General features: G+C 44.2%; 1 protein-coding gene across 2 annotated transcripts in view; it reads left to right on the top strand.

The window, feature by feature from the left end:
• Window positions 1-3,188: 3,188 nt before the first annotated feature.
• Window positions 3,189-25,448, top strand: part of SIDT1 (SID1 transmembrane family member 1) — a 41,433-nt gene continuing 19,173 nt past the window's right edge. For both annotated transcript variants that reach the window (XM_048927545.1, XM_048927534.1), the window contains exons 1-9: window positions 3,189-3,614; window positions 17,032-17,153; window positions 18,081-18,251; window positions 18,399-18,444; window positions 20,746-20,847; window positions 21,939-22,022; window positions 22,604-22,697; window positions 24,272-24,343; window positions 24,721-24,814. In XM_048927545.1, coding sequence (XP_048783502.1) covers window positions 3,435-3,614; window positions 17,032-17,153; window positions 18,081-18,251; window positions 18,399-18,444; window positions 20,746-20,847; window positions 21,939-22,022; window positions 22,604-22,697; window positions 24,272-24,343; window positions 24,721-24,814 — 965 coding nt within the window. In that variant the 5' untranslated portion in view covers window positions 3,189-3,434. The remainder of the gene's footprint in view (window positions 3,615-17,031; window positions 17,154-18,080; window positions 18,252-18,398; window positions 18,445-20,745; window positions 20,848-21,938; window positions 22,023-22,603; window positions 22,698-24,271; window positions 24,344-24,720; window positions 24,815-25,448) is intronic.

Here is a 25,448-nt window from a genome sequence, read left to right as displayed (position 1 = left end):
TAAGCTTGCAGGGACACTCCTCATTCAGCCACCTATATAAGAATGGAGAGCAGGTCTCTGGGCTCCTAGTGTGCTTTGGACTCAAAGATCTTTGTACATCCCATCCAACTTGCGATATTCTATGATATTCTATCAGATGTCCTAGAAGCCCGTCTACCCTTCCTTGTTTTTCTTCACACTGCATTTACAACAGTGTCTGAAAATGATCCATTATCTCCGCAGAAGCCAGCTGAATACCTACATCTATTTGCTCATAATGGAGCTTATGAAACAGAGACTACATACACAGAAAGCAGTGATTTAAGACCCTCAAGTTTCCAACCAGTTTGGTTGGTTATATATTTAAAATCTTTCTCTTTCCAAAATGGTGTCGTTTGGGAAAATTCTTTTGGAATTGAGATCTTTCCCCTATCCTGGCTGTTTGGCAGCACTGGTTACTAGGAGAAATACTGCTTCCTTACAGTTTTGTTTTGTTGTTTTCTCCCAAAGCATTGAGACTTTCTACTTTTGCTGTTTTGCTACAGCAAAACAAACAAAGAAACAAAAAGCACACCAACCAGCAATGACTCTCTTGTGAGCCTCTGCTTCAATGTAGTACCTCCTTCTTTGGTCTTTGCTAAGTTGGGAGAAAGGGTCATGTGAGGAGATATGTGGCCCAGCACACCTCCAGAGGAAATGACCCTGAGAGCATGCCCTCTCCTGTAGGTCTGACACCCCAGGCTTGGTGCCAAAGCAGACACAGTGCAGCCTAGGGCTACCCTGCTTTGCTCTAATGACCCTGGAGGCAGTGCTGCAGGAAGGCTTCAGAGAGGGCTGGCCTCTGCCTTCCCATGGGTGCTGTACTTACACCATGGCTCTGGTGCTGGGCACTGCGTGTCCTCCAGCTACAGCTGTGTGACAGCCGTGATGGAGTTCCTGGCCTGACCAAAGACCTGCCTCGTTGCCATGGTTTGCCAGGCAATCTGGACTCATTATATTGAGCCCAGCTATCATCTTCAGGCCACCCTGTCCTCTGATGCTAGTGTGCTGTGGCACATGTAAGAACTCTCCCACCAATCCTACGCCATGATCTGTCTGGATCAGCCTCTTGTCTCTATATGTACACATTATTTCTTCCAAAACACATGCTGTCATTCAAGAGCAAGATCTAGGTGGACATGAAAAGGGCAAATAGGCTACTTTAGCAACAGGGCTGAGGGAAGAAATATAAATCAGCCAGGCTCCATGTTATCTGGAAAGATAATGAAACAACCTGTTCAGTAATCAGCAGGCGAGCAACCAAATAACAATAAAGTGATGAGAAACAGGCAGTGCGCATTTGTCCAGAACAAATCATGTCAGAGTAACCTAATTTATTGCTTTGCAGAGATAACTGACTTAGGAAGTGCTGAAAGAAACAGATGAAACGTTTGGACTTTAGTAAGGCTTTTGTCATTGCACTGAACACCATCGTCACAAAAGCAAGTAAGGTTCCAATTGGAATTAACACGAAAGGAGTGCGTGATTAAACAGCAATTCCCAAAATGTAACTGCAGGTATTTTCCAGACAATAGGAAGATATAACAAATTAAAAGATCTGATCTGTCTGCTAAGATTGATTATTTTAATTAGTGAGTTGGATGATGGAATTGACTTGTCTTTAAACTTAGAATCATAGTATCATTAAGGTTGGAAAAGACCCATCCCCACCATGCCCCATAAATCATGTCACTTAGTACCTCATCTACATATTTCTTCAACACCTTCAGTGATGGTGAGTCCACCATTTCCCTGGGCAGCCCCAGGGAGAAGAATAAATGTGTAGTCCTCTGTAGGATATCAAAACATACATCCATTCATGGGAAGTAATTGAAGAAATCTGTAATTCTGCACTGGAAGTGTCGACTCTATAGAGACCACTTATTTATCATATGGTCAGTGCAACATAGAAGACAGTACACTGATTCCCTACTGATCTATTGATCTGAAATATACACAACACTAAATGACCCCAAAACTATCAGTAGGTGCCAATGCTCTCTTGGTATTCAGAATACTGGCCTCATACCACCTGTCACATTGCTCTGAGCATCGGCAGAGGCATGCTTTTGCTTTGCCTTAACTCTTTCTGCTCTCTGAGGCTTTTGTCTGTGGCACTGCACAGGTTCTGGTCGGCACAGCACAACATTGCAGGCCGAAAGGCACTCTTGGTAGAATTAGAATGATATCTTAGAATTAGAATGGCCATCTTTCTGTACATCTCTCGTGTGGGGGACTTGCCTTCATGCCACTATTTCTTAGAACTCTGACGGAAGGCAGGGTGGCTTAATGGCAGCCCACTTCAAGACCAAAATAAATCAATGACAATTTTTGTATTTGTTTGCTCTTGGCAGAAACTGCACGAATGCCCAAAGATCAAAACAACAGCATAATGTAAGCTGAGCCGTTCTGCTGAGCTTTACAAATTCTCCTCTTCCTCTGAAGAGCGACCCTCAGGAAATCACTCACTCTTGTCAAGAAACCCCATTGCTCGGACAGCCTCTGTGGCCAAAGACAACATAACTAGAGAATGCAGGCTGGCTTTATAAAATCACATCTTCTATGAATTTGCCTTCAGCCTGAAGAAGCTTTCAGGTTGCTTTCTGGTAATGCTCTTTGACTTAAAAGTCCATCCCTCCGCTTTGGGGTCTGACACATTTCTCAGTGTCACGTTTTCAGTCAGAATATAAGAGGGGAAAGCAGGGGGAGAGAGACCCCTGGCCTAACAGTATCACTCTCATCTGGCTGAAAAGGTTGATTATCAAGGTGATTTTTGTAGCAGTTTCACGAACTACTTAAATAACATAGAATGGAACGAGGCATTCTTGAACTAACGGAATGACATCTTTCTGCAGCCTTTCACACCTTTAGAGCTGTTACCAGCTGAGAAGTCTGGGATGGCTCTGTGCAAAACATATTCCAAGCACCCATCATCACTCCAGCAAGCTGGCAGAGGACAAGGTGAGAACATAGTGGGCTGGGGGTGTTGAAGCCCCGCAGCTCCACTGCCGTGGCACTGTTCCCTCGTACCCTTGTGGCCCTAAACTCACAGCACAAGTCCCAAAGGTGAAAAGCTCCCTGACAACTGACGGCGAGGGCCGGCTCAGAATTTGGGGCCGGGCACACGGAGACCCTCCTCCAGGGGCCAGCCGCCTGCCTCCCTTCCCTCCCTTTCTCCTCCCTTCTCTCCTCCCGGCAGCCGGTTGGCGGAGGGTCCTTTCCCGGGGCAAGTTGCTCGGCACCCCCGGGCGGTGGGGGGGCGGGGGCGCGTCCGGGCCTCGCTGCCTCCCGCCTCCCCCTCGCCGGTGCGTGTGGCCGCGCTAGTGATTCTCACCGCAAATAAAGTACCCGGACGCCCGCACCGCCGGGGAGAGGCGGACCGGGAGCCCGCTCCGGGCGGCGGCACACGCGGGGCCATGGCCGGGGGGGCGGCCGCAGCCCCCGGTGCGCTGCTCTGCGCTTTGCTCTGGGCGGTAACGGCAGCGGCCCCCGGGGTCGGCCCCGCTCCCGGAGCCTTCGGCCGCGTCTACCGGGGAGCCGTGAACATCAGCTCGGAGCGGCTCTACGCCTTCGCCTACAGCAGCGAGCCTGGGCAGGTAGGAGCTGGGAGGCGGCCCCGCTGCCTTCCCCCTGCCCGTTCCAATCCCCTTGGCCGGGGGGAGCCGCCTTGAGGTAGTGGGCTGGGCGTAAGCTTAAAGTCCGGGTGGGAATCAGGAGGGTAAGAGCACGAGCTTAAAAAAGAAAGGGGGGGCATTGGGAGGAGGAGTTGTTTAATAAGCTTTTTAAAATACCGTTTTTCACACTTGAGTGCTTCTGTAGGATCAGGGTGCTCTCTCCCCTGGGAGGTGAGCCGGGGTTGCGCAGGTGAGCCGGGATGTAGGGAGCTGCGAGGCAGTGCTGCTGGAGGCACTGCTGCTAGAGGCACTGCTGCTGCTTGTGCTGCTACTTATGCTGCTGCTGCTTGTGCTGCTACTTGCACCCCTGCTTGCTGTGGGGGGAAGAAAGCATGGCACTCGTGTGTGCCTAGATATTGTAGCTCTCTACTTCTTCCCCCGCCTCCATTTTTTTTTTTTTTTTCTTTTTACGTTTTGTGTTTATATTAAGTAGCCAAGGGGTACCTTGGAAACTCTGCCCCCTTGGGATTGGGCACTAATGACTGGGTAAAATGCTTTGATTTTTATCCAAAAGATAGTGAGCCATACAAGTTAACCTGCCCTCCTGCCCTTGTTGTGTAAAATGGAAAACATCCCTTTATCCATACTGTCTTTCTGATATATATTTTTTTAATTTTAGCATGAAAGGAGTTGGTAGAGAACATGATAAGGAGGGGGAGAGGGTTTGGGGGGAGGGGTGTGTGCTTCTGATAAGGCTTTGCTTTACTCTGCAAGACCATAGATCCATTTAAAGACCTGTCCTCTGTGTGTTACCGTGTAATAAAATGCACCTGGTATTTATGGAGCAGGCATTTTGTTTTGGGACTGATGCAAGAGATCCAGCCCTGCTTTACTTAACCATTGAGTCTCACCACTGGACACAAATGACCAAATGCTGGCTTTGAGCATGAGCCCTCCTGTAGAAGCTCATGGTGTGAACTATGTTAGTGTTTTCCACTGTTATGGGTGCTACTACTAAGACCTGTTAGCAGACCAGATAATGTCTGGGGCTTGTTAACGGAGACAGCATACAACAACCATTGCCCCATTTAAGTGGAAATTTCAGGGCACTAAATCTCCATGTTCCTGTATGCTGGACTCTGAAATCTCCACAGTGATACTGATATATCTAAGTGATACTGAGATATCTAAGAAAGGAAGCATCAGGCCTGAGGCCTGATGTTTTCTTTAATGCAGAACTGTTCAACACTGCTGTGGATGTGTTCAAAGAGGATCATGCAGCAGTTCCTGCTAGTTTGAGAGGAAGAACCACTTAACAGTGGGCTGTCCTAAGAGGCTTTCTAGTAAGGGTTGCCTGACTTAGTGAGAAGACCTGCAAACATTGCTCTTGAGCTGAACCAGTGGAAGCCTGCAGGAAGGTGCCTGGCTTAATCAGGATAGCCAGCAGCAGTGTGCAGCTATGGCCCTGAACCAATGTGTGGCAAATCTGACCTGTTCAGAGCTGGAGGCGGGTCTCTCTTGGTGCTCCTGCATCTTGCTGGTGGTGATTGCTCAAAGTTTGGAAGCTGAATGGTGGAAATCCTGAGTTTAATCAGGAATTGTTCTCTTGTGGGCAGGCTTTCTTGTGCAAGAGTTGTGAAGGTACCTAGGGCCGTGCTGCCCACTCAGTACTTGTTCCTTCTGGAGGTTGACAAATCCTACAAAAGCCTCAGTGTAGTGGTCCTTCCCTTCCACTGCAGTCTTTACCCTCCAACTTTTAGCAAGTAGAGGCATTGTTAACTAGCTGCCTGCCTCTTGCAAGGTCTCTGCTCTTCCTGATCCTTTCAGGCTCCTCCTGTCACTGTGCTGTTGGCAATTCATCCAGAAGCCTCTTATACCTTGAGGCAGATACCACATGGAACATTAACCTTAGTTACAGGAAAATTAATTGAATGAAAAGAGTGTTGTTTCGTGCATAAGGGCTGCAGTGCTTGAGTTTAATTGCTTTCCCTCTGAAACAAAGACAGACCTGGCTTTGAAATGGGGATTTGTTTTGCTGATGCTGTGGGTTCTGCTGTTCCCCTCTGCTGCTCTCTCTTGTGAGAGCAGGCCTTCAAGGCAGGGGACAACTTTGAGCCAAGGACAAGTCATGAGGGCTGGTTTGTGTCCCATAAGTCCGTTCCAAATGCTCTGCTCACGTGCTGTAGCTGCCAAGGCATGTCTGAAAATACAGCTGGATAGAGCAATGCTTGAACAATGGATGAAAGAAAGGAGGAAACAAGACCACTGCTCCTGTTTTAGTGTTTCAGAGACCTGTCACTTTCTGAGAAGTTGTGCTTGCCTGATCTCAAAGGATGTTCTTTATCAACATGGTCCTCCTTGTTCCTGGGATGCAGGTATGGTGCAGTAGGGAGGGGGAAAAGTAAATCCTGTCACATTGTTCACTTTGTATACAACTACTCGTGAGTAATGTGCTGCTCAGCGCTCCAGAGAAGGCTTGTTTTGAGGCAGGCAAGTAACTTCCTTCTGTGCGTCTCCTTCTCTGAGTGTGAAAAATGAGAATCAGGGTATTTATATGCTGACCTTGTCACCTTGATGGAACTTATGCATGTATGAATTGTAAGAACCTCCTAGGTGCTGTGCAGGTATACTTTACCCTGTGACTAGAATTAGGAGAGCTGTCAAGCTTTTCTGTACTTGGCAGCTGTGGTTTAGGCCTTAATTCCTGAAGTGGAGCTGTATGAGTAAGGCCGCGCTGAAAGAGGAAGAGCACAGCCAACTCTGCTGCAAGAGACTCCTAGCATTGGCCTATGAACAGGGATGTGTCCTTCCTCACTCTGCCTTGATGGAAAGTCTTCATTTATTATGGGGTCTTTTAATTGCTTTTCTAGTTCTTTTCTTCCTCCTAGCTACACTGTGAAAATTTTGCCTCTGCACAGCTGTTCATTTAATGTTTAACTGCAAGTGTAATAATAATAATAAAACCAGCTGTTGTTCCTGCCACTATGTGCCCATGCTCTAATAGGAAAGACGCTATAATAGCGGACAACTAGTTGGGCAAGTGTGTTTATCTTAGGGTTGTTTAAACTGGAGATATCCAAGATAGGAAAAAATGAAAGTGTACACTCAGGAGCATCTCAAATTCCATGTATTCAACATGTCCCTTCTTGAGGGGGATGAGGGTTGATATGCTGAAGCTATCTGTGCAGTGTGCGTGCCTGGAAAGGTGAAAAACAGCTTCAGAGGTTTTCTGCTGGGTTTGCTGTTGACTAGAGAAGGATTTATGTAACAAGTGAGACAACCTGCTTAGTTTTACAATTGCAATAATACAAAGGCTTCCAAAAACCCAAAGAAGGGTTGGAGTACTGAGAGAATTCAAGGTGAGCTGTTCCCTCCACTGCTGTAAACTCTGACAGTTACTGCTGGATAACTTGCTGGAAACGCGAACAGCGCTCTTACTGCAGGTATGGGTAATTCCTGTACCAGATCTGAAGTGATGTAGGGGAGCATCTTGAGGAAGAAGACTGTTAGAGACAATGCGGTTTCCTAGTTGGCCAGTCAGCTGAGTGCATCTTTAGGTGGATACCTGCGTTTAGAAAACCAAGAATCTCTTGAGAGAACAAGTTTCCAGCTCTCCTTTTTTAGGCAAAACTGCTGCAATCTAGACAGAGCACACGGACATTCATGCGTTGCATCTTGGCTGTGATGAGCCCAAAAGCTGAGCAGTAGGCTGTACCTATTCTAAGGGAATGAGTGGGTGATATTTTTTTCCTACTCCTCCCTTGCCAGAAGTAGGAACAGAGCCCCAGCCTTGGTTCCCATATGGCCCAGCCTTGCTGTAAGCTGCCGTTGGCAACAAGCTCAGCTGTGGCTTCTCTGCTTAACAGTTATGCCACGTGAGGATGTGCTGGAATGATTCTTTCTTATGTGGAGTCTGTCTCGGGTGCTGAATTAAAACCTCTCAGTGAATGAGGGAGAGGAGCTGTATGTTGCTGTGAGACATGCTAACAATCATTAACCTTCCTTCTTTCATGACTGCGGATAGGGAAAAAGTTGACCAACCCAACACAAAATGGGAAGCAACACCAGCAAGAAGGACAGAATTCTTTTCAAGTGGATGCCTTAAGTTCTGTGATCTTCTGGTAGAATCCTGGTGCAGGTTCTGAGCTGCTTTTATGCTGCATGTGTAGGACTATTTGGGCTTGAAGTATTCTCTTGCATTCCTGCTTGTCTTCTTTGCGATGTTAGTCTTGGCTACAACCCAAGTTTCAACCCACAGCTCTACTATGCATGCAGTAAAACTTTAGTTTCCTGTTCGGAGACAGAACCTGGGCTATAGGGAGGGGAATAGGTTAGGTGCTGTCTTTTCCCTAATGCTGAGTGGAAGCTCTTGAGATGCAGGTAAAAATCAAATAAACTGGGAAGACTGCAAGCTTTTGAGTGAGAAAGAGATCTCTAAAGGCTAACAGAGCTCCTGTTTTTCAGGTTACCCAGGATATGAGCACTGTTGCATTTTGGTTGCTGCATCTACCATGTTCACTGTAGGATACTGGAAGAACCTCAGCTCACCGTTTTTTGGAGCCTAATGTTAAATTAAATGCTTGTGAGGCATAAACAAGGCACCTAAAACCAAGAAAATCAAAGAATTATAATTTGTGGTGTCTGAAACCTAGCGAGGTTTGACAGAATCCCTTTGAAACAATTTTTGCTGTGTAACTTGTTTGCATGAAAGAAAACAAACAATCTCTGTTCCACCCCAGGACAGGGATTACTTTCCACTGGGGTCTCTCTCTGTATGGAGTCATGCCAAAAGCTCTTGCTTACAAAAATCAGCAAAAGTAAACTGGGAGAAATGATGCAGGAATCTGCTGAAAATGCAAGCTTGACTGTTTTCTGCAACAGAAAACCTGGTCTTTAAGGCTCTAGCTCTGGCAAAAACGGGATGACTCAAGTCTTTCAGTCTTTAAGTTATTATTTTTTTCTTTCGTAGGGCTGTTCTGTTACTTAGAATCAAAGTGGATCGGGTTTTTTTTCATCTCTATTTCCCTGGTGTTTAGATTAAGGAAAAAAAAAAAAAGCTCTGAAAAAGAGTAACTTAATCAAAACTCATCTCCTGGTTTGAATTCCTTCCAAGAACAGTGTAATGATTTATAACACAAACATTTGCTCTGTAAGTGAAGGCTGAAATGTCCTTAGATAACTTGTGCAGAAGTTGTTGGGTAGGAAGGTATTTCTTTTCCCATGCAGACCTCATCTGCTATTTCAGGGGATATTCAGGGAATGAAAGTGCAGTCTGTAAAAGCTGTATTGCAGGGGTCTGCCATCTGCTCAGTTGGAGAATACAGTTTAGCATGCTTGCATAAGTGAACATTATTTCCTGCTGTGTGCTCTTATAGAAACACGGAGGATTTCATGAACAGCCCTCTTAGCTCTATCTATGCTGATGTTTTTGTTTGGATGTAGAAAAAAGCTATTCCAATGAGGCTTAGAACAAGTTAGAGTGGTTAAATAGGAAAAAACATGGAGGAGATATAATCCATATCAGTGTGACTGAGGTAGTGAATTTAGGATCAGAACAAGATGTTTGTATTGTGATGGTAATCTGCAGTTACCACTGTGAGTTTGTGCTGGGGGCAGATCGAGAAAGGTTATAAATCCCCTTTGTTTAAAGGGTTGTTCTAGCTCCGAGTTTCAGCTTCTGTGGGCTGGGAAGGTGCTGTTTATTAGAGAATAGTTTGCTCAAAGAAGGATTTCTTTCTTTCTCCTCCCTGAAATCTAAGGGTAATCTGAAGTAGGTAGCTATTTCACACAGCGTGGCAACTGCTAGTTGGTTTTCTTTTTTTTTTCCTTCTGCTTGTCCTAGAGTTTCCCTAGTAACATTGGTTTGAGAATATAATTTAAAAAAAAAAAAAGGAAAATAATAAATATTAGCATGTTTACTATTTGTCTTTCTTCCATTTATGCTCACAGATAGTTTTGCAAACAAGTGAACTCATGAGAATGTCTGTGTCAGACCATAAATCTGCACTGAGCATATTTACACCAAGTAGAACTTCCAAATGAAAGTATTCATCCTGGAACAATTACATGAATATGACTGAAATATCCAGTCTTCTTTGTGCTCCACATGTTTTTGCCTTTGGGAGTAGTAATGCTCAGATCTTGCAAGGGAGCAGGAAGGAGGTTCTGGATCTGCAGTCACACCTGTAGTTATTTTCTGTTGGGGTCTCTATTTCCCTCTGTTGGGCTGGCTGTGAGAAGAGCAGACAAGTTGGACACTTACGGGTATGTGCTTCATTCACCACCTCGGTTGTCTAGCCTCCCTGGCTGCACCCTACTCAACTTAATTCCACGATCTGTATCAAAAGCAGAGCACTACTTCCTTCTGTACCAGCAGAATGCAGCAGTTCAAAGCCTTCTGTGCATGTATCCTGGCCTGAGACCTCCCTCTGTAACCAGCAGGCTGTGTTTGCTTGCTGTCCGTGTTCCCTGCCCACTGGTTTGGCTCAGTGCCTCACCAGGCCCACGATCAGGTGCTGGTGCAACGTGGACAGAAAATTCCCAAAGGTGCTGCATGGAGCAGTTTGTGTGCGGGTGCCTTGAGGAATGTGGCAAAGCCCAGGCACGATCCAGAAGTGTTGCGTAGTGTGAGGTGGTGGGAAGGAATCTGGTGTTCTCAAAAACCTTTGCTTGCAGCAGAAACTGTTGTTGCAGCCTCCCGCCTGCCCATAAATTCACAGCCGTGCAGTCAGTCTTAAGCTGATGTGTAATCTCTGTGGGAAATGCAGGCTTAATAATCAATCCAAGGACTCTTTCATGTCAACAAGAGCTCAGTTTATTTTGCTTAATGTTTGCAGCCATGTTGGTCCTGCTCAGCTGTGAGAGTTTGGAACCAGCTCTTTCTGCCTGTTCCCATCCAGAGAAAGGAATTCAGATGTATGGGTTTTTTCTTTTCTTTTTTTTTTTTAATTTCTCCCTTTTATTTTTTCTCCCCCTATCTCCAAGGTGATAGAGCCAAAACGCAAATATTTGTCTTTCCTGGTCTAACACATTTTAATGTAGTGCTAAGAACTTGTCTCTATTCAGCCAACTGCTCTGTCCACCTTGAAACCTTGAGAGGATGGGGGGAGGGGGAAACGTACAGTCATCTGAGAAACAGAACTTCAGCTAACCTGATTGGTAAATGGGGATGTGCATGGCAGGGACTCAGCAATGAGAAGGGATGCATGGAGGGAAGTCTGCAGCGCAAAGGGTAGCACTGTGAAGTTATTTCTCAAGATGCAGAGTGGCCTGTTCCTCCTTGAACCAACTGCAGGCATCTGCAGGAGGTGTGGATTTTACCTGGGAGAGTATAAATGAAATACTGTGACAGCCTCTTTACTTGTATGTGGGGAAGAGAAAGGTGACTGGTTTTCTGTGGTACTAGTGGATGTCTGGTCCTAAGGCAAGTCGTTCAGCAGTGGTATGATGGAGGACAGTTGGACTTGTTAAGCTTGGAGGAGAGAAAGCTCTGATGAGACCTCATTGTAGCCTCTTAGTACTTGAAGGGAGCTTATAAATGGGAGGAAGACCAATTTTTTGCATGTCTGATAGTGATAGGACAAGGGAGAATGGCTTTAGACTAAAATTGGTGAAATTGAGGTTATAAATTGCAAGGAATTTTTTTACTCAAAGGGTGGTGAGACACTGGAACATTACCCAGTCCCTGGGGGTGCTCAAGGCTGATTCAAATGGGGCTCTGGGCAGCCTGATCTAATGAGTGAAAACTCTGCTAGTGGCATGGTCAGGTTTTAAGGTCCCTTCCAATCCAAGCCATTCTGTGATTCTGTGGCTGTCCATGCAAAGCTTCACCTCACCAGTGCTAAGTAAGAAGGGATGGATGCAGAGGAATCTCACAGTCTTTTGTTCTGCGATGGGGAATTATTACTGCAAGAGGCAAAACTTCTGCTTTCTGTCTGGATTCCTCCTTGTTTTGACATACATAGAGTCTTATTTCTGTGTCCTGAGAGAAGCATGTATATAATAGAAGCAGTGATCCTTGTTGGTTCTTGTGTCAGAACTGCTAATTCATGAAAATAAATGATCTTTGGAGAGGTATAGAAGGAGGCTAAATATTTGAACTCAATAAATCACTTTGTTTTCCTTCCTTCCTGCCTTTTTTCCCACTCTTCTAAAATGCTCTTCTGGAGATAATATCCTTGAGGCAAATGCCAAATGCACTGGCTCACTGGTAAGGTTCTTAAATGTTTTGCATGCAAATGTGTTTATCATCTGTATTCAGAAGATACTCAGGCGATAGAAACCAGAAGCAAAATGTGGACTAAATGTTTAAGACAATTAATTGGCACAAGGCCTGAAAATGCAAATGTCAGGTCATAGGTACTACATTGTTATCCCTGTCTCTTGTGATGCTTTTGTTACAGTTCACCTGCCAAGCAAAATGTCTTCTTTCAAGATGCTAGTTAGGGTTCTTTACATTCTGTAGCACAGACTCAGACAGTGGCTGACAGTAAATGAGAGAAGCCATAATATTGAAGTTTAATACTGATTCTTTCTCTACTTTCCCAAGCTTCCTCATAATTGTACCTAAATTCTGCTGAGCTCTTTGTTTTGGTATCCCCAGCCTTAGATATAAATGATGGGGGGGATCTCAAGGGAATCATTGACTAGGACCTTATTATACCTGTGGGCCAAACCTACACATCCCATCTGCTGTATTGCATCATTTTGGAGGAGTAGGTGTTATGTCAGGCTTTGCGCTGCTGGGACTGCTGCTGTATCCCTGAGACTTAGTGGGAGAGCAGACTGTGTCCTGGGCTTGGAAACTGTTTTATATAGCATATACCGATTTTCACGTGGGTAAAAAGTGAGATTAAACGTTTAGATTTTAAAGAACATTGAGTCCTGAGAATCCTGCCTCCTGGCAATCCTGTTTCTCACTAGTTTAGTGCTAGCAATAATGCAAGAAAATGGAAATAGGAGCAAAACAGAGGTGTATGCTCAGCTTAGTTGCATGGAGAGAGTGAAGCTGAACGATGGATCTGACTGCTGGATCTCTGCATAGGAAATTGACCTTCTTTCTTCTCCTCAAAGGGCCAATCACCAAAGCTCTAGTATCATCTGTGGGAGATCAGCTCCACTAATTTTGTAAAAAAATCTTCAGATCAGTAATTCATGCAACTGTAAATGTAAGCAAAATTGCTTCAAGGTCTGATTGCAAAGACCGAACCTTTGATGACTGCCAGCATTTGAAAAAAGAGGCTGGGTCGGCTTGGTTTCCCTCAAGGTGAAATATCAGCAGAGCATCAATATGGGAGAGGGGGATGTCCTGACCAGCAGAGGGCTGCAGGTCTGTCATGTGGAAGGAAGAATAGTTGGACAACTTCTGAAAAGAGTCAGGTGGATGCAACATGGAGTGGAAAATGCATCACTAGGCGCTTGCAGCTGAGGCAGCTTCTTGGCTGTGCAGTCCTGCAGCAGGCGAGTGACTGAGCTGTGAGCTGCAGGTTTATAGCCCAGTCTCTCTTGTCCTGATGCTTTTGAATGTCATGCAGGAGAAAATGTACAGTGAGCAGACCTTAAGCTTTGAATATCTCAGATGTTCATACACAATTCAGCTCTGAACTCACTGCCTGTTGCCCTCTACCTCTTTTTGCACACTTGAACCTCTGCATCATTAAAATGGGGGTTTCTGCTGTGGGCACATAGCATGCCATTGCAATATCAGAAGCCTTTCAGAAGTTGGATGTTGATGAAAGATAAAACTTGAAAAAGCCTTTGGTGGCCTGAGAAGGCGGTGCAGGCATCTGGGATGGCTGTTGCCAAAAGAGAAGGGCTGTCCTTAACAGAATGAATTAATATTATTCTTAGTTAAGTAAACATCTTGGATTCAGCCTTGGATTCTCTCTCTTCAGACTAATAGGATGTCTAACCTGGAAGTGCCATGAGACCTGAAAAAAGGTTGTGCTTAGTGTGCTTGCTTACAGGGTAAGGAGAGAAATCTGTGTCAACAGCAAAGAGAAGGCAGTGTGTAACCCTGGGACAGGAACTCATGCCCAGGGACATTACAGTTGCCCTGCAAGGAGGATTAGAGGCTTGAACTGCAATGTGGATCCAGTTTAAAATATTTTTCAGCTGTATTATTACACCTGGAGCTGTAGTTTTAATTAGCTTTCTTTTCCCAGGAAACTAAAATGCTTAGACTCAGTAACAGATGTTGAGGTTAGGAGGAAGGTATCAGGGTAAAAGTGAGCGGACTGCTATTAAGTCACTGGACGAGAAGCTTTGCTGTTGGGCTTTTCCAGGAACCTCTTATCAGATCTGATTCTATCTTCTAATTACAGAGTATGCTCTACAGAGCAACTTTTGGCAGTTAGAAAGCTGCATAGCTTTCACATCTGGAAGACTAGGTCTAGTGCTCAGGTTATTTATTTTATAATGGGAACGGTCAGAGACACAAGCAAGTTGCCTGGGACTTTGTGAAGTCTCCATATGTGGAGATACCCAGAACTTGCTGAGTCCTGAGCAGCCAGCTCCAGCTAAACCTACTTGAGCTGAGAGGTTGGACTATGTGATCTCCAGAGGTCCCTTTCAACCACAATTAGTTTATGGCTGTGGAAACAAGACTTATTTCTAGGCTGTCTGGAATGAAAGATGAATTAGGTAAAAGGGGTATGCTCTGGTCACTCTTGCCAGCCTATGTGATACTTGGATTGTCTGTGAAGCAGAGTGTGTTCTCTACATCTGATGGGGATACACAGAGAAGTATCTGGTGAAGATATACATGCACTGCAAACTGTGTTTGAGGAGAAATTCCTTCCTTTCTGGATAGGACTCTGAGAGCCCTGCTTTGTTTGGTTTCTTAATATTTTACAGACTTTTTTATTTTTTTATACCATATGTAGAAATGTTCAGGGCTGTGTCTTAGTGTGGTATTCCCACTTCTTGTTAATATCTAGGCATTCTACAAACTGGACAAACAGAATTTCAAGATCACATCAAATGTCTAGTGAAGGTCTCAAATTATGAAATACTGATGTTAAATTAGTTCTTCAGTCTTGTATTGGCACTGCTCTACCTTTCTGATTATGGAACAGTATTTGGTTACATGGCCACAGCTCATCAGACTACACAGGACAAAATGCAGGTAGTGTGTATTCTTAACCTGTGCAAGCCAAATCATGTAAGAAAGTTGAGAAATATTGCATCGCTGAAAATAAGTGCCTTTCAGTATTTGCACTGCGGTGTGACAGTGGGAAGAACTGGGATTTCCAAGGGGTTTGAGCCTAAGTCATAGGATTATCCCTAAAATATTTTAATGGATCTCAAAAGCTATTCTTTCTAATGACAAAGATAGAGCTTTATGCTGTAGACACCTCAGAAGAAGTCTTTTTTTCCTTTTGGCTGACATTTTCTAAACAGCCAGTAAATTGGTTTATGTACCTCATTTTATTTTAGAATCAGTATTGAAAGTACTTAGTTTACTGAGAGAAGGTGTGAGGTGAGAAGTAACAACATTCTTACTCATACGTTACCTTCACTTCTGTGTGAAAGTAGTACTCCCTGTTCTTAATACTACTATATTTCACACAGCTACTTAGTTCTTAAATTGAGAATATAGAAGTAGAGATTCAACTGTTAAATTTTTCCAGTTACACAACTGAACTAAACTCAATTAACTGTAGCATAAGCATAATCTATGTTGTTAAAGTCAGTGCAGAAGACCATTTCCCAATGTTTCTCTTGTGTTTGTGATGGTTAAGGACATATTACACCGTAGTACTATTTTCCAGGAGTCTGATGTGAGTTCCCAGTTATACTGACACGAACTGGCTTGCTTCCCCAGGCTGAGCAGGGTAGAGACCAAGGAAGTTGCAGAGTGATCTTCCAGTTGTGCCAACTGGCAGTGGCCCATTTTGTTGGCCCGTCAGGTGTTACCTGTGAGTCTTGCTTTGTGGTAGTTTTTCTTCACTTGATTTTAGCACCCTTGTGTGAAATTCACTTTACTTGGAAATGAAGTTGCAACTGTAGTTCTTGTGGACAGAAGGAAAAGCTCAGAGGTGTAGCAAAAGAGTATTGCAAAGATTTAGAAAACTGTAAGGCAAAGGCAAAAGAGTCCAATGTCCTTCAATCTCAGAAGCTTTTTAATTAAAAGATCTCTGATGATGTTTTATTATTTTAGGAGTTGGTTGCTATAGATGCTGAAATACGGTGATGATGGCAGGAAAATTGATAATGATTATGGCTTTCAAGAAGGAAGTATTTTGTTCCAGTAAACAAAACTCCCACACGATCTTAGAATCACTAAACAGGAATAAATAGGAAATTTTCTTCCTTCAGACTTGAGGGTATATGCAAAACCGTTACACTGAACCTTTCTAGCATCTTCATTGTAAGCATAGCTGCCCTTCTTGTGCCCGGCCACCTCTGTTCATTTCAGAAGGTGGCATTTCCCTATGTGTGGAGAATAGAAAGTTATCTGATGAATCCTTCTCTTCACAAGTTAAAATATTGTCACTAGACAAGTTGTGGTGGGTTTAAAATGTGGATATTATCTACCTGATATGCTTTTTACCAATTGATAACGTCTCATCAAGATGTGTCTTCTGATGAACCATACAAGTTCGTACCTTGTTTTCATGACCAATGCATGCAGCACTGGAGAGCAAGCTGAACAAGATGTTCCTTCTGAAATAAAAATGGAGCCTATGCAGACTGCTTGCTTACTTCTCAAAGCAAATAGTAAAGTGAAGACTGCCTTTTCCACTGCTGTCCCATATCTGCAGCCATGTGGTGGCTAGAGAGTGGAAGGCAATATGTCAGTTGCTGGTGCAGTAGGCCATGCCAGAAATCTTGCTCAGAAACCCAGGCAGCTTTTCTTGGCCTGTTGAGGGCACTTACTCCTATTTTATTAACTGATGTAAATATGGGTAATGTCATCTCAGTGTTGTTTACAGTAATCCTAACCTGCTTTTTTCATCATTGTTTTTGAATTCATTAAGTCATCTTTGTGACTTCCCCAGTACTGTTGATTGAGGTTGGGAATGTAAGAGTTCAAGCAAGGAAAGTCTAGTTATAGCCTTGGGTATTTGTTTAATTTTATAACAGAAGTTATTTTGGTTATATATCCTAATCAGGTAAGTAGGCCTCTTTTTCTCTTATTTGCTGCATTTGTCCACTGTGTCTTATCTGAAAGTCAGCTCTGGGCTGGGGCAGGACCCTGATAAGAGCAGCAGCAATGAGGTGCTTCTTAAGTGACTTCTGGTTCTGAGTAACTGGGCCAGTGGCAAACTGCTCATTCCCCTGTGTATGTTGCCAGCATCTAGGTCACCCCGAGGAAGAGGTGGACTCTTCTCACCTGGGTTTGGAGCTGTCTTTGTTTGCATCTGCTAATACCTACCTGTACTCTCCCTTTTCACAGGTAGATGCAGTGCGTGTCTACGTGAACAGCAGTTCGGAGAATCTCCAGTACCCTGTCCTGTTTGTAGTACGTCAGCAGAAGGGAGTACTGTCATGGCAGGTCCCACTAATTTTTCGAGGCCTGTGAGTACTAGGACCTCTGCCTTGTAATGTGTTGGGCTACCGTTTATATCCAGCACCAGCCTCTTTTTGGTGCTAGCTCTTGCTGCATGTGGGAGTAGTTTGGTTGCAAACCATGCTTGATCACTGTCAGTTGAACACAGAAATTTGGTATATAACCTCAAATTTGGCAGTCTGCTTTGGTTTCTCAGCTACGTGTAGAGTACCAAGAGTATGTCTGCTGTGGGTCTGCCTATGCCATTGTTCAGAAGAGTTTACAAATGCCATTGTTGTTATTTCCACAGTTGCTTATGCTGAATGCAGGTAGTTCTTATTCTTTAGTTTGGACCAGGCCTTGGAGGAAAAAAAACTGTCAGAGCCCCCTAACTACTGGATTGCAGTGCATTTGGTAGTGTGGTCTCTCCTCTGTTTTTCATGCACGGTTGAGGTTGGTGATTTGTTTTGGGGTATTTTCTTTGTTTTTGTGATCCTTTTGTGTTGCCTCAGCAACCTCAGTGCTAGTGGGGCTGTAAGTATGGAAACTCTGAGGGCACCTTAGACCATGTGAGATGTAAAGCTTCAGCCTGTAAGCGAAATATAGGCACTAAGTAGCAGGAAGTCTGCAGTCTTGTCTGATTTAGGGAATAGTTACAACAACATCTCTCTTGGGGTGTTCTTTGTGAACCCAGCAAGTGGCAGAAATGCTAAACCAGCAGATGGCACAGGCAGTCTTGGGGAAAGTGAGATACTGAGAGTGGCCAGTCCTATGTGCAGACCACAAAAGGCAACAGAGGTGGAGTTTGAATGAAAGACAGAATAAGCTGAAAAGCTAAGACCTGTATTTAATTTACACAAGCAGGGAAAAATCATATCATTTGCAGTACAATGAAGCAATGTCTTAACTGCTGACTCTTGCTTTCCATCCCTCCCTCCTTCTCCTGGCTGTTACAGCTATCAGAGGACCTACAATTACCAAGAAGTGAGTCGGACTCTCTGTCCGTCTGAGCCAGCACCTGAGACAGGACCATCTGACCAGATCATATTTGTGGATGTTGCTTCTATGGCACCATTTAACATTGCATATGAACTGCTAGTGACCAGACTTGAGAGCTTCCAACTCGAGTAAGCTGGGATGTATGAGTACAAGAGTAATTGCTTCATGTATCTGTCATACAGGGATTTGGTCCTTCTACCTAACCTTCCCTTCCTTACTCTAAATGTACTCTGTGAATATTCCTGCTCTGAAATATGCTGGTATTTCTTTTTTAGGACCAACAAGCCATTTAACTTCACTGCCAGCCCTTCCCAGCCCCAGGTAAGGAGTCTTGCTTAGTGTTTCTTATGTCTTTCCATATCTAAATGATTCACATCATCCTTTGTTAGAGATGATGAAAGCCTTATCAGACTAGGTTCTTTCCCTCCTAGGATGCAGGGGAGTTTCCTTCCTATTGAACTGTTTGTGTGGTTTGTGTGAACATGGTGAAGAGGTAGCAGCATGTTTGGGTCCTCTTGCAAAACCATTAAGTGAACTAAAAACTATGATGAGAGCAAATGAATGGTATCTGTAGTTCAGGAAATTCCAGAGACCATAGGCCTACTGTGCTTTCTTGGGAAGTGAGATGGTGTGCACTAGTGTTTAATTCCAGGCAGCAGTGGTTCAGTTGCTCTGGCAGGACTTGTTAAGATGCAATCCTTCATCAGAAAAAAAACAAATTTGCTGTAAAGGTACAGTGGAGCTCAAAGTGCTATTTCTTGTTCAGGGTAGCAAGTCAAGATGTGAGGTGGTAAATGAAGTGGCTGATAAATCTGGTTATTAGCTCGGTAGAGAGAGCTCACATTTACAGCACATTCAGCTAAACAACCTTGTTTAATGCCCTGCAGAAAGTACATGTCCTCTGTTGAATGAAAATGCTGTTGACAGTAGCTATAGTTATACAGGAGGTTGCGGAGATGGGAGGGTATGTAATTTACCCAGAACTATCTGGTACTCTGTTTTTGCTGTTGCAATCACTGGTAGTAATGCCACTTATTTTTAAGTCTCCTATTATCAAGCATCCCAGTTAATCTGTTCTCAAATATCTTATGTTGTGTGGCATATGAATACAGCATTTTATTCTGTAGAGATGTAGAGAATACTGGTTCTTTTATAAAATCTCTTTTAAATTAACATTTTGTAACTTGAATGCTGAGTATTGAGGATCTAACCTAGGATTTAGCATAGTTGCTTCGCAAAGATAAACTGTTGTCTGCTCAAGGAATCTTTTTTCGTTTTGTGAGGACTTGTGATCTCAGTGCCAGAGCTCCTTTAGCAGTGCTTGGAGTACGGTGGTGGGAATAAATGCTTTAGTAGAAATAGACAAACTAGGGAAAGCTTGAATGATTTCTGACTTACCACTATCCTTGCAGTCCCTTCTTACTTCCTGGGAAGGGAGCAGGGAAATTCTGCTTTATATAATCCAGTTTTGTATTACATAAAGGATCTTTGCCAAGTGGCAATGCCTATTACATGATAGGAGCTACCTGGCCACAGTAGCTCCCTTCCTGAGAGTTCCCTTCTACAGACTGCATGCCTTGGCTGCAGAAGTAACAGATCTTGCAACTGCAAGTGACCATAAGGAAGGATGGGAAGGTAGTTGGTGATAGTTATCTGCCTTGCATCCCCCATGAGATACCCCATCAGGCCCTTGAGGTAGTCACGCCTGTGAGACTGAGCTCTCAGAGCAAGACAGTAGGAGCCCTTGCAGCAAGCCTGCCCACTGATGTGAGCACTGAAACTCTGATTCTCCAGCAGTTACTGTATTTTATTGGGTAAATTTGCAAATAGCCATGTTCCCTGGGACATTTTTTGCCCAAATTTGAAAAGGCCCCTGCAGGGACTGGGAAGGAAAAGCATCTCCTGATCCCACAAGATTGTCCTGTGGACCTGATCAAAGCATGTAAGCATGCATTCCCTGCCTGAAGGAAAAGTAAGAATATTTCCAGATGCTATTCTCTCTTGAATTTTTTTCAGAGCTATAGCTGAATTATTTTCCAAGCTGAAGTGAGTAGAGAACTCTTCTGTTGCCTTCCCAGCTGCACTTGAAACCATCCAGCCAGACAAACCAAAATCCTGTAGTCTTGTATCAAGCATTTACTTATGGGAGTCTTGACTGAGTTCAGCTGTTTGACTTAATACTTTCCATCGTCACTCTTTGAGGCAACCCATCTGAGATAAAACTCCATGATATGTTCCATATGTAAAGTCCAGACAGTAGTACAGAAACATCTGCAAATTGCTCTTTGTGATGTAGAAAGGAACAGGCTATAAAAATGAAGTTGCTTTAACTTGATCAGGTGGAAAAAAGCTTAAGGGGTCTGTAGGCTGTGCTGCATCTTGCATGTTGAAGATGTCTGTGATTAATGGTATGCTCCAAAGGGAGATAAGAATTATCTGTATCTGTTTAATCTGCTCTTCTGTAGTATAAGGTGCTAATATTGAAATCTGAATTTTTGTTCAAGCCTGCTACATCCAACCCAAAGCAGAGATGTGGCCGTGGATTTGCCTTAGGGAAGCTTTGAAGCTACTGGCAGGGGTCATTTCTGGACTGTAACTCTCAGTATTCTGTTTCCTCCTCAGTATTTTCTGTACAAGTTTCCTCAAGATGTTGATTCAGTCATCATTAAAGTGGTGTCTGATGCAGTCTACCCATGCTCAGTTGTCTCTGTTCAGGATATTGTGGTAAGTCTGAGGAGGGGGAGGGCGAAGAGCTGTCTGCCTAGCTCTGCTCCCATCAGTGAGAAGTTCTGTGCCCCATCAGAGAGGAAAAACCCTACGGAAGGCTTTGCCCTTCTGTGATGATTGTGGTTTCTGAAGGAGGAGTGAAAATCCTGTGGGAAGGAGGCAAAGACAGATACTGAGTTCTAGCAGCTCATCCTGAAATATTTATTGCAAATAAGTGAATAAGCTGTACCTTTGCAGCCTGTCCACAGGACACTTGTTATCATGCTCTCTTCTTGAGGTTTAACAGCCCACACATCTGTTTCTCTGTGGAGTGACAGTGACACTGGGTGGGATGCTGGCAGCGAAGGAAAAAGACAGTGCTGTTCCCTTAATTCTCTCCCTGCTCAAGACAGCATGGAGGACTTCCAATTTCTAGCCATGAGGTCTATCCTCCTTTCCATTTCATCTTATTCTCTCTCACAATTGTTTGTTCTCTTTCCTAGAGAGGGGGTAACAGCTGTACCCTTCCTGGGAGGTTGGTTGTAGCCCACAGCTGGGAAGTAGCCCTCCATTTCTCCTCACTTCCTATCTCCCTGAATGATGTAAGGAGGAGCAAAACAGTGAGAAGTGCAAAATGTCCTGGCTACCAGCTCTGTTGTCCCAGCATATGCCTTTAAGACCTGTAGTTAGGAGATAAATGGCTAACATCAACTCCTGCTGTACTTTTCTGTACTTTAGTGGTAGAAGGGCAGAGGAGGAAACAGTAGCAGGTGATTTTCTTAGTCTGGCTGGTACAGAACTAAGAACTATAGTGAAAACGAGTGAAATGAGAACAAGCACTCTGCAAATGGTGCAGACCACAGAGCATGCAATGCACGTAGTGTACAGTTGAGTTAACAAATTGCTCTGTGGGATTGGCAGAGTGATTGATCAGGATTAAATTGCAGCTCTCCTGTAAGGATGATGAAAGAGTGCAAGCAAATGGTGCCTTCAGAGCAGCCTTTCTAACTCCTGAATGAGTCCTGGCTGACCTGTTCTTTTTGTCACCTCATATCCACCTATGTGCCTATCTTGACGCTTAGCTTGACCCTTAGTTGTGTCTATTTCAGTGCCCAGTGTATGATTTGGACCATAATGTGGAATTCAATGGTGTTTACCAGTCTATGACAAAGCAGGCAGCCATAACGGTGCAGGTGAGGCTGATTTTTTTTTTTTTTTTTTTATTTTTTTAATATATATATATTTTTTGTCCCAGTGATGCTTTTCAGTGCCTTGTCCTGTTCTCTCTCTCTCTCTTTTTTTTTTTTTTTATTTACTTTGTTTTAAAGAAGAGATTTTCTCCAGATTATGAAACTTTGCTTATGATTGGTTGGGTAGACGTCTTAGGTGTTGGGACCATTGGTCAGCATGGCTGCAACCTCCATGATCAAGGATCTTCTGTTGAAGCTTTGTCTTTTCCACTTAGTAGTGATGATATGGCCTTTTAATAAGCAGAGCTTCAGTAGATTGTTTCCACTAATTAAAAGAAATGCATTAACATTGGTTTGCTTACATTGGGCTGCTGCTTGTACTGAATACAGGTGAACTCAGCTTGTCATCAAGGATGAGGTGAGCATCTCAAGAAACCAGTCTCTGTTCAGACCAGGCAGGTCTCTGTAGAGCTGCTGTATGTGTAGCAATTAAAACCTGACCTCTTGCTTTTTGGAGCACCACCTCTGCATTGTACAGAGGGAGAGGCTCCTTCACTTCTCATGGATTTGTCTTCTCTGTGCAGAGAAAAGACTTTCCAGGTGAGCAGTTCTTTGTTGTGTTTGTCATCAAGCCAGAGGATTATGCCTGTGGGGGTTCTGTGCCTTCCTCTATCCATGGTAAGTTGTGCTGGGAGACAGATTTTGTTGGTCTGTCTGGGTTATGGAGCAGCAGGAAACCTTTGGAACCTTACTGTGGGAGGGTGCAGGTTGACCAGGTAGCTCTATCCAGATAACTGTGAGGAAGGATGAAATAAAAACACGCTGACAGGCAGCTTAACAAGTCTTTATCATGCAGGGAATGTCTGCATATTGTACAGCACTTGACTTGCTGGGATTATGCATTTTTGTGAGGGGTCACTGTATGGGAGCTGTTGAGTCACAGCCTGAACCACTGATTGATCACCGGGGGAAAGGACTGTCATCCCTAGGAGCGCAGGTGAAAGCAGTTCCCCTGTGTGACTAGAAGGAGTGGAGCCTGGCTGCACCTCTCTTAGACCCCATTTAAGGGCTGACTGGCACCATGGAAGGATCTCAGTTTGGGGATCTGTCCCCTGTGGAGTCCTTTCTGTGAGCTTAGATCTTTGGAGATGGGTGATTGCGTTTACTTTTCCTGTATAATACCATCCTTTCTGTGCTGGTCCCCTTGCTGTTATATTCCTGTTTCACCCTTCCACTGCATTAATCTGTCCAGTTGTTACAGTCACTAATGTCTTGGAAGGTATGGGAGATACCTAGGCAGTGCTAGTCATGGCTTTTTTTCTTCTTGTTCTCCTTCCTTCCCCCTGCCCACTGTTTTTTTTTATGTTCTCCTGCCTGCATGGAAGCCCAGATAACAGTCCTGCAGAAGGCGTTTACTCCCACTACTATCTTGAAATCTGTGGCAGCTCTATACCTGTGGCAGCAGGAAATAGTTATAATTTTGTTGAAATAATTTTGAGAGATTGATTCTAGTGCCTTCTCCAGGCAGAAGATAAATGTATTCATCTCCTTGCCCGTGGTCATTGTTACTCTTGTGATGGCTGAGACTGGAGTGGGTGCACAGCTGTCCTCACAAGAAGCTGGAGTTTTATTTTTATATATATATTTTTTAGGTCAGGGACTTTCCTGTCCTCAAAGCCTGGTAGTTTCCTTCCTTCTGAAAAAGCAAACTGACAGACAACAGATATTCTGGGCTCCTGCAATTCTACCACCACACACTATTCCCCAAACTGTCACTTTTCAGATGTCTTTTTCTTATTCTAAGCTGTCAGCAGAACTCTACTGGTGGAGTGTGCTGAGCTCTGCTGAAGGACAAGAAGCAGCTCCCTGTTCACAACTGTGTTGCCTGTAGCCTTTTGTCCAAGGCAAAAATGGCATGTGAGCTACTTTAATGAGAGAAACTGCTCTTTGGGAACTAGTCAAAGAGCAGAAGAGATGCGCTTTTGAATTTAAGCATTCAGACTTGAGCAACTTATGGGAAGCTCAACCATGTTTTTTTTAGTATGAAAAATAAGTTGTGGATGGAAGAGGGGAGGGGGGGTAAAATGTGGAAAAAGCTCTGTATTGGCAAGTCTGGGGAAGGTGCAAAACCATGCAAAGCTTTTACTGAAAAGCCAGACCCTGGTGTTTCTGCAAATACAGAGAATTGAGATCAGGGCCAGAGATCTTTAAGGCTTGATTGTCTTTGTTTACTGTACCTTTTCATCTCACAGGAAATGTCAACCGTACTTGGAACCTACAGCGGACAAAGAACCTTCAAGTGACAATTGTGCCATCTATTAAAAGTTAGTATCTCTTTGCAGCTCTATGGTGGGGACCTGGCACTTCTGTGGAGGAGGATGTGGCTTGGGTGGCAGCCAGGTGGTGGGTTGGTGCAGAGAGCACCAGCAGAGGAGCTGAAACTGTTGCTAACTTAGAGATCTCAGCTCCTGAAAGGATCTTCTGTGTTATAGACACACTAACTACACGAGGGACAGAGAAATTGGAGGCAAACCTTGCAAAAGGTTTTTGCACCTCCTCTTGAAGAAAGCAGATGGGTCTTAATTACTCTTTGGCCTGCATGTTGTCATCAAGTGATGTTGGGAAGAGTAGGGTAGGATCACAGACTCTTTGAAGGGCTGTCCCTGCTCTGTGAACTGACTGCTGCCTTCTGTTTCCTCAGAGTCTGTTTACATTCAGGCCATGTTGTTCAGCTTCCTGAGCTTCCTCTCTTTTTACGTGGGCTCAGTGGTTGTTGCTTTTGTACACTATATCAGGTAAGTCAAGGCTATTTACAAGAACAGCCTTTTTGTTTCTTTTTATCCTCAGAGGTGCCTCACCCTGCAGTGTGTTTGTTAGGGTGTCAGCTAGCATCTGATCAGAGCAGTGAAATGAGCCCTAGGCTGTTCAGTGGGCTCCTAAAACAACTGTGAAGGAAGACTTCAGCCAGAGAACTTCTCTTCCTCTGCTATGTACAATGGTGAAAACCTAAGGTTCTTTCCTTTGTTTTTTTTTTTTTTCCTCTAGTGTCCCATTCTCTGGGTTTCCATATATAGAGACATAGGGTGACAGATGGGAACTGTGGTGGGGCCTCTCTGGGTTTTGAGGTGCCAGGGCATTGGGGAAACAGAGCACTTTCTGAAATGCTGAACTGAGTACTAAAAGGCGTTAATGACCAAAATGTGGCCTTGGAGGCTCAAAGTTTCCTGCCTGACCTGCATACCCTGTCCCAGAGCTTGATGCCTAGGCTTTTGTTGTGGAATTTTGTTGTGAATATCCATAGCTGAGCTGAACTTAGGCACAGCTGCCATGACAGGTTGCTCCTGGGAGTGGGGGAAGAGTAAACTCTTCCTGGCTATTCCAGCCATTGTTACTTGCTTGTGGTGACCTTGAAGTTTGCTTGCATGAATT

Source organism: Lagopus muta, chromosome 1 (assembly GCF_023343835.1).
Source record: "Lagopus muta isolate bLagMut1 chromosome 1, bLagMut1 primary, whole genome shotgun sequence".
Lineage (NCBI taxonomy): Eukaryota > Metazoa > Chordata > Aves > Galliformes > Phasianidae > Lagopus > Lagopus muta.
Note: the sequence above shows the minus strand (reverse complement) of the source record. Positions and strands in the feature narration are given on the sequence as shown.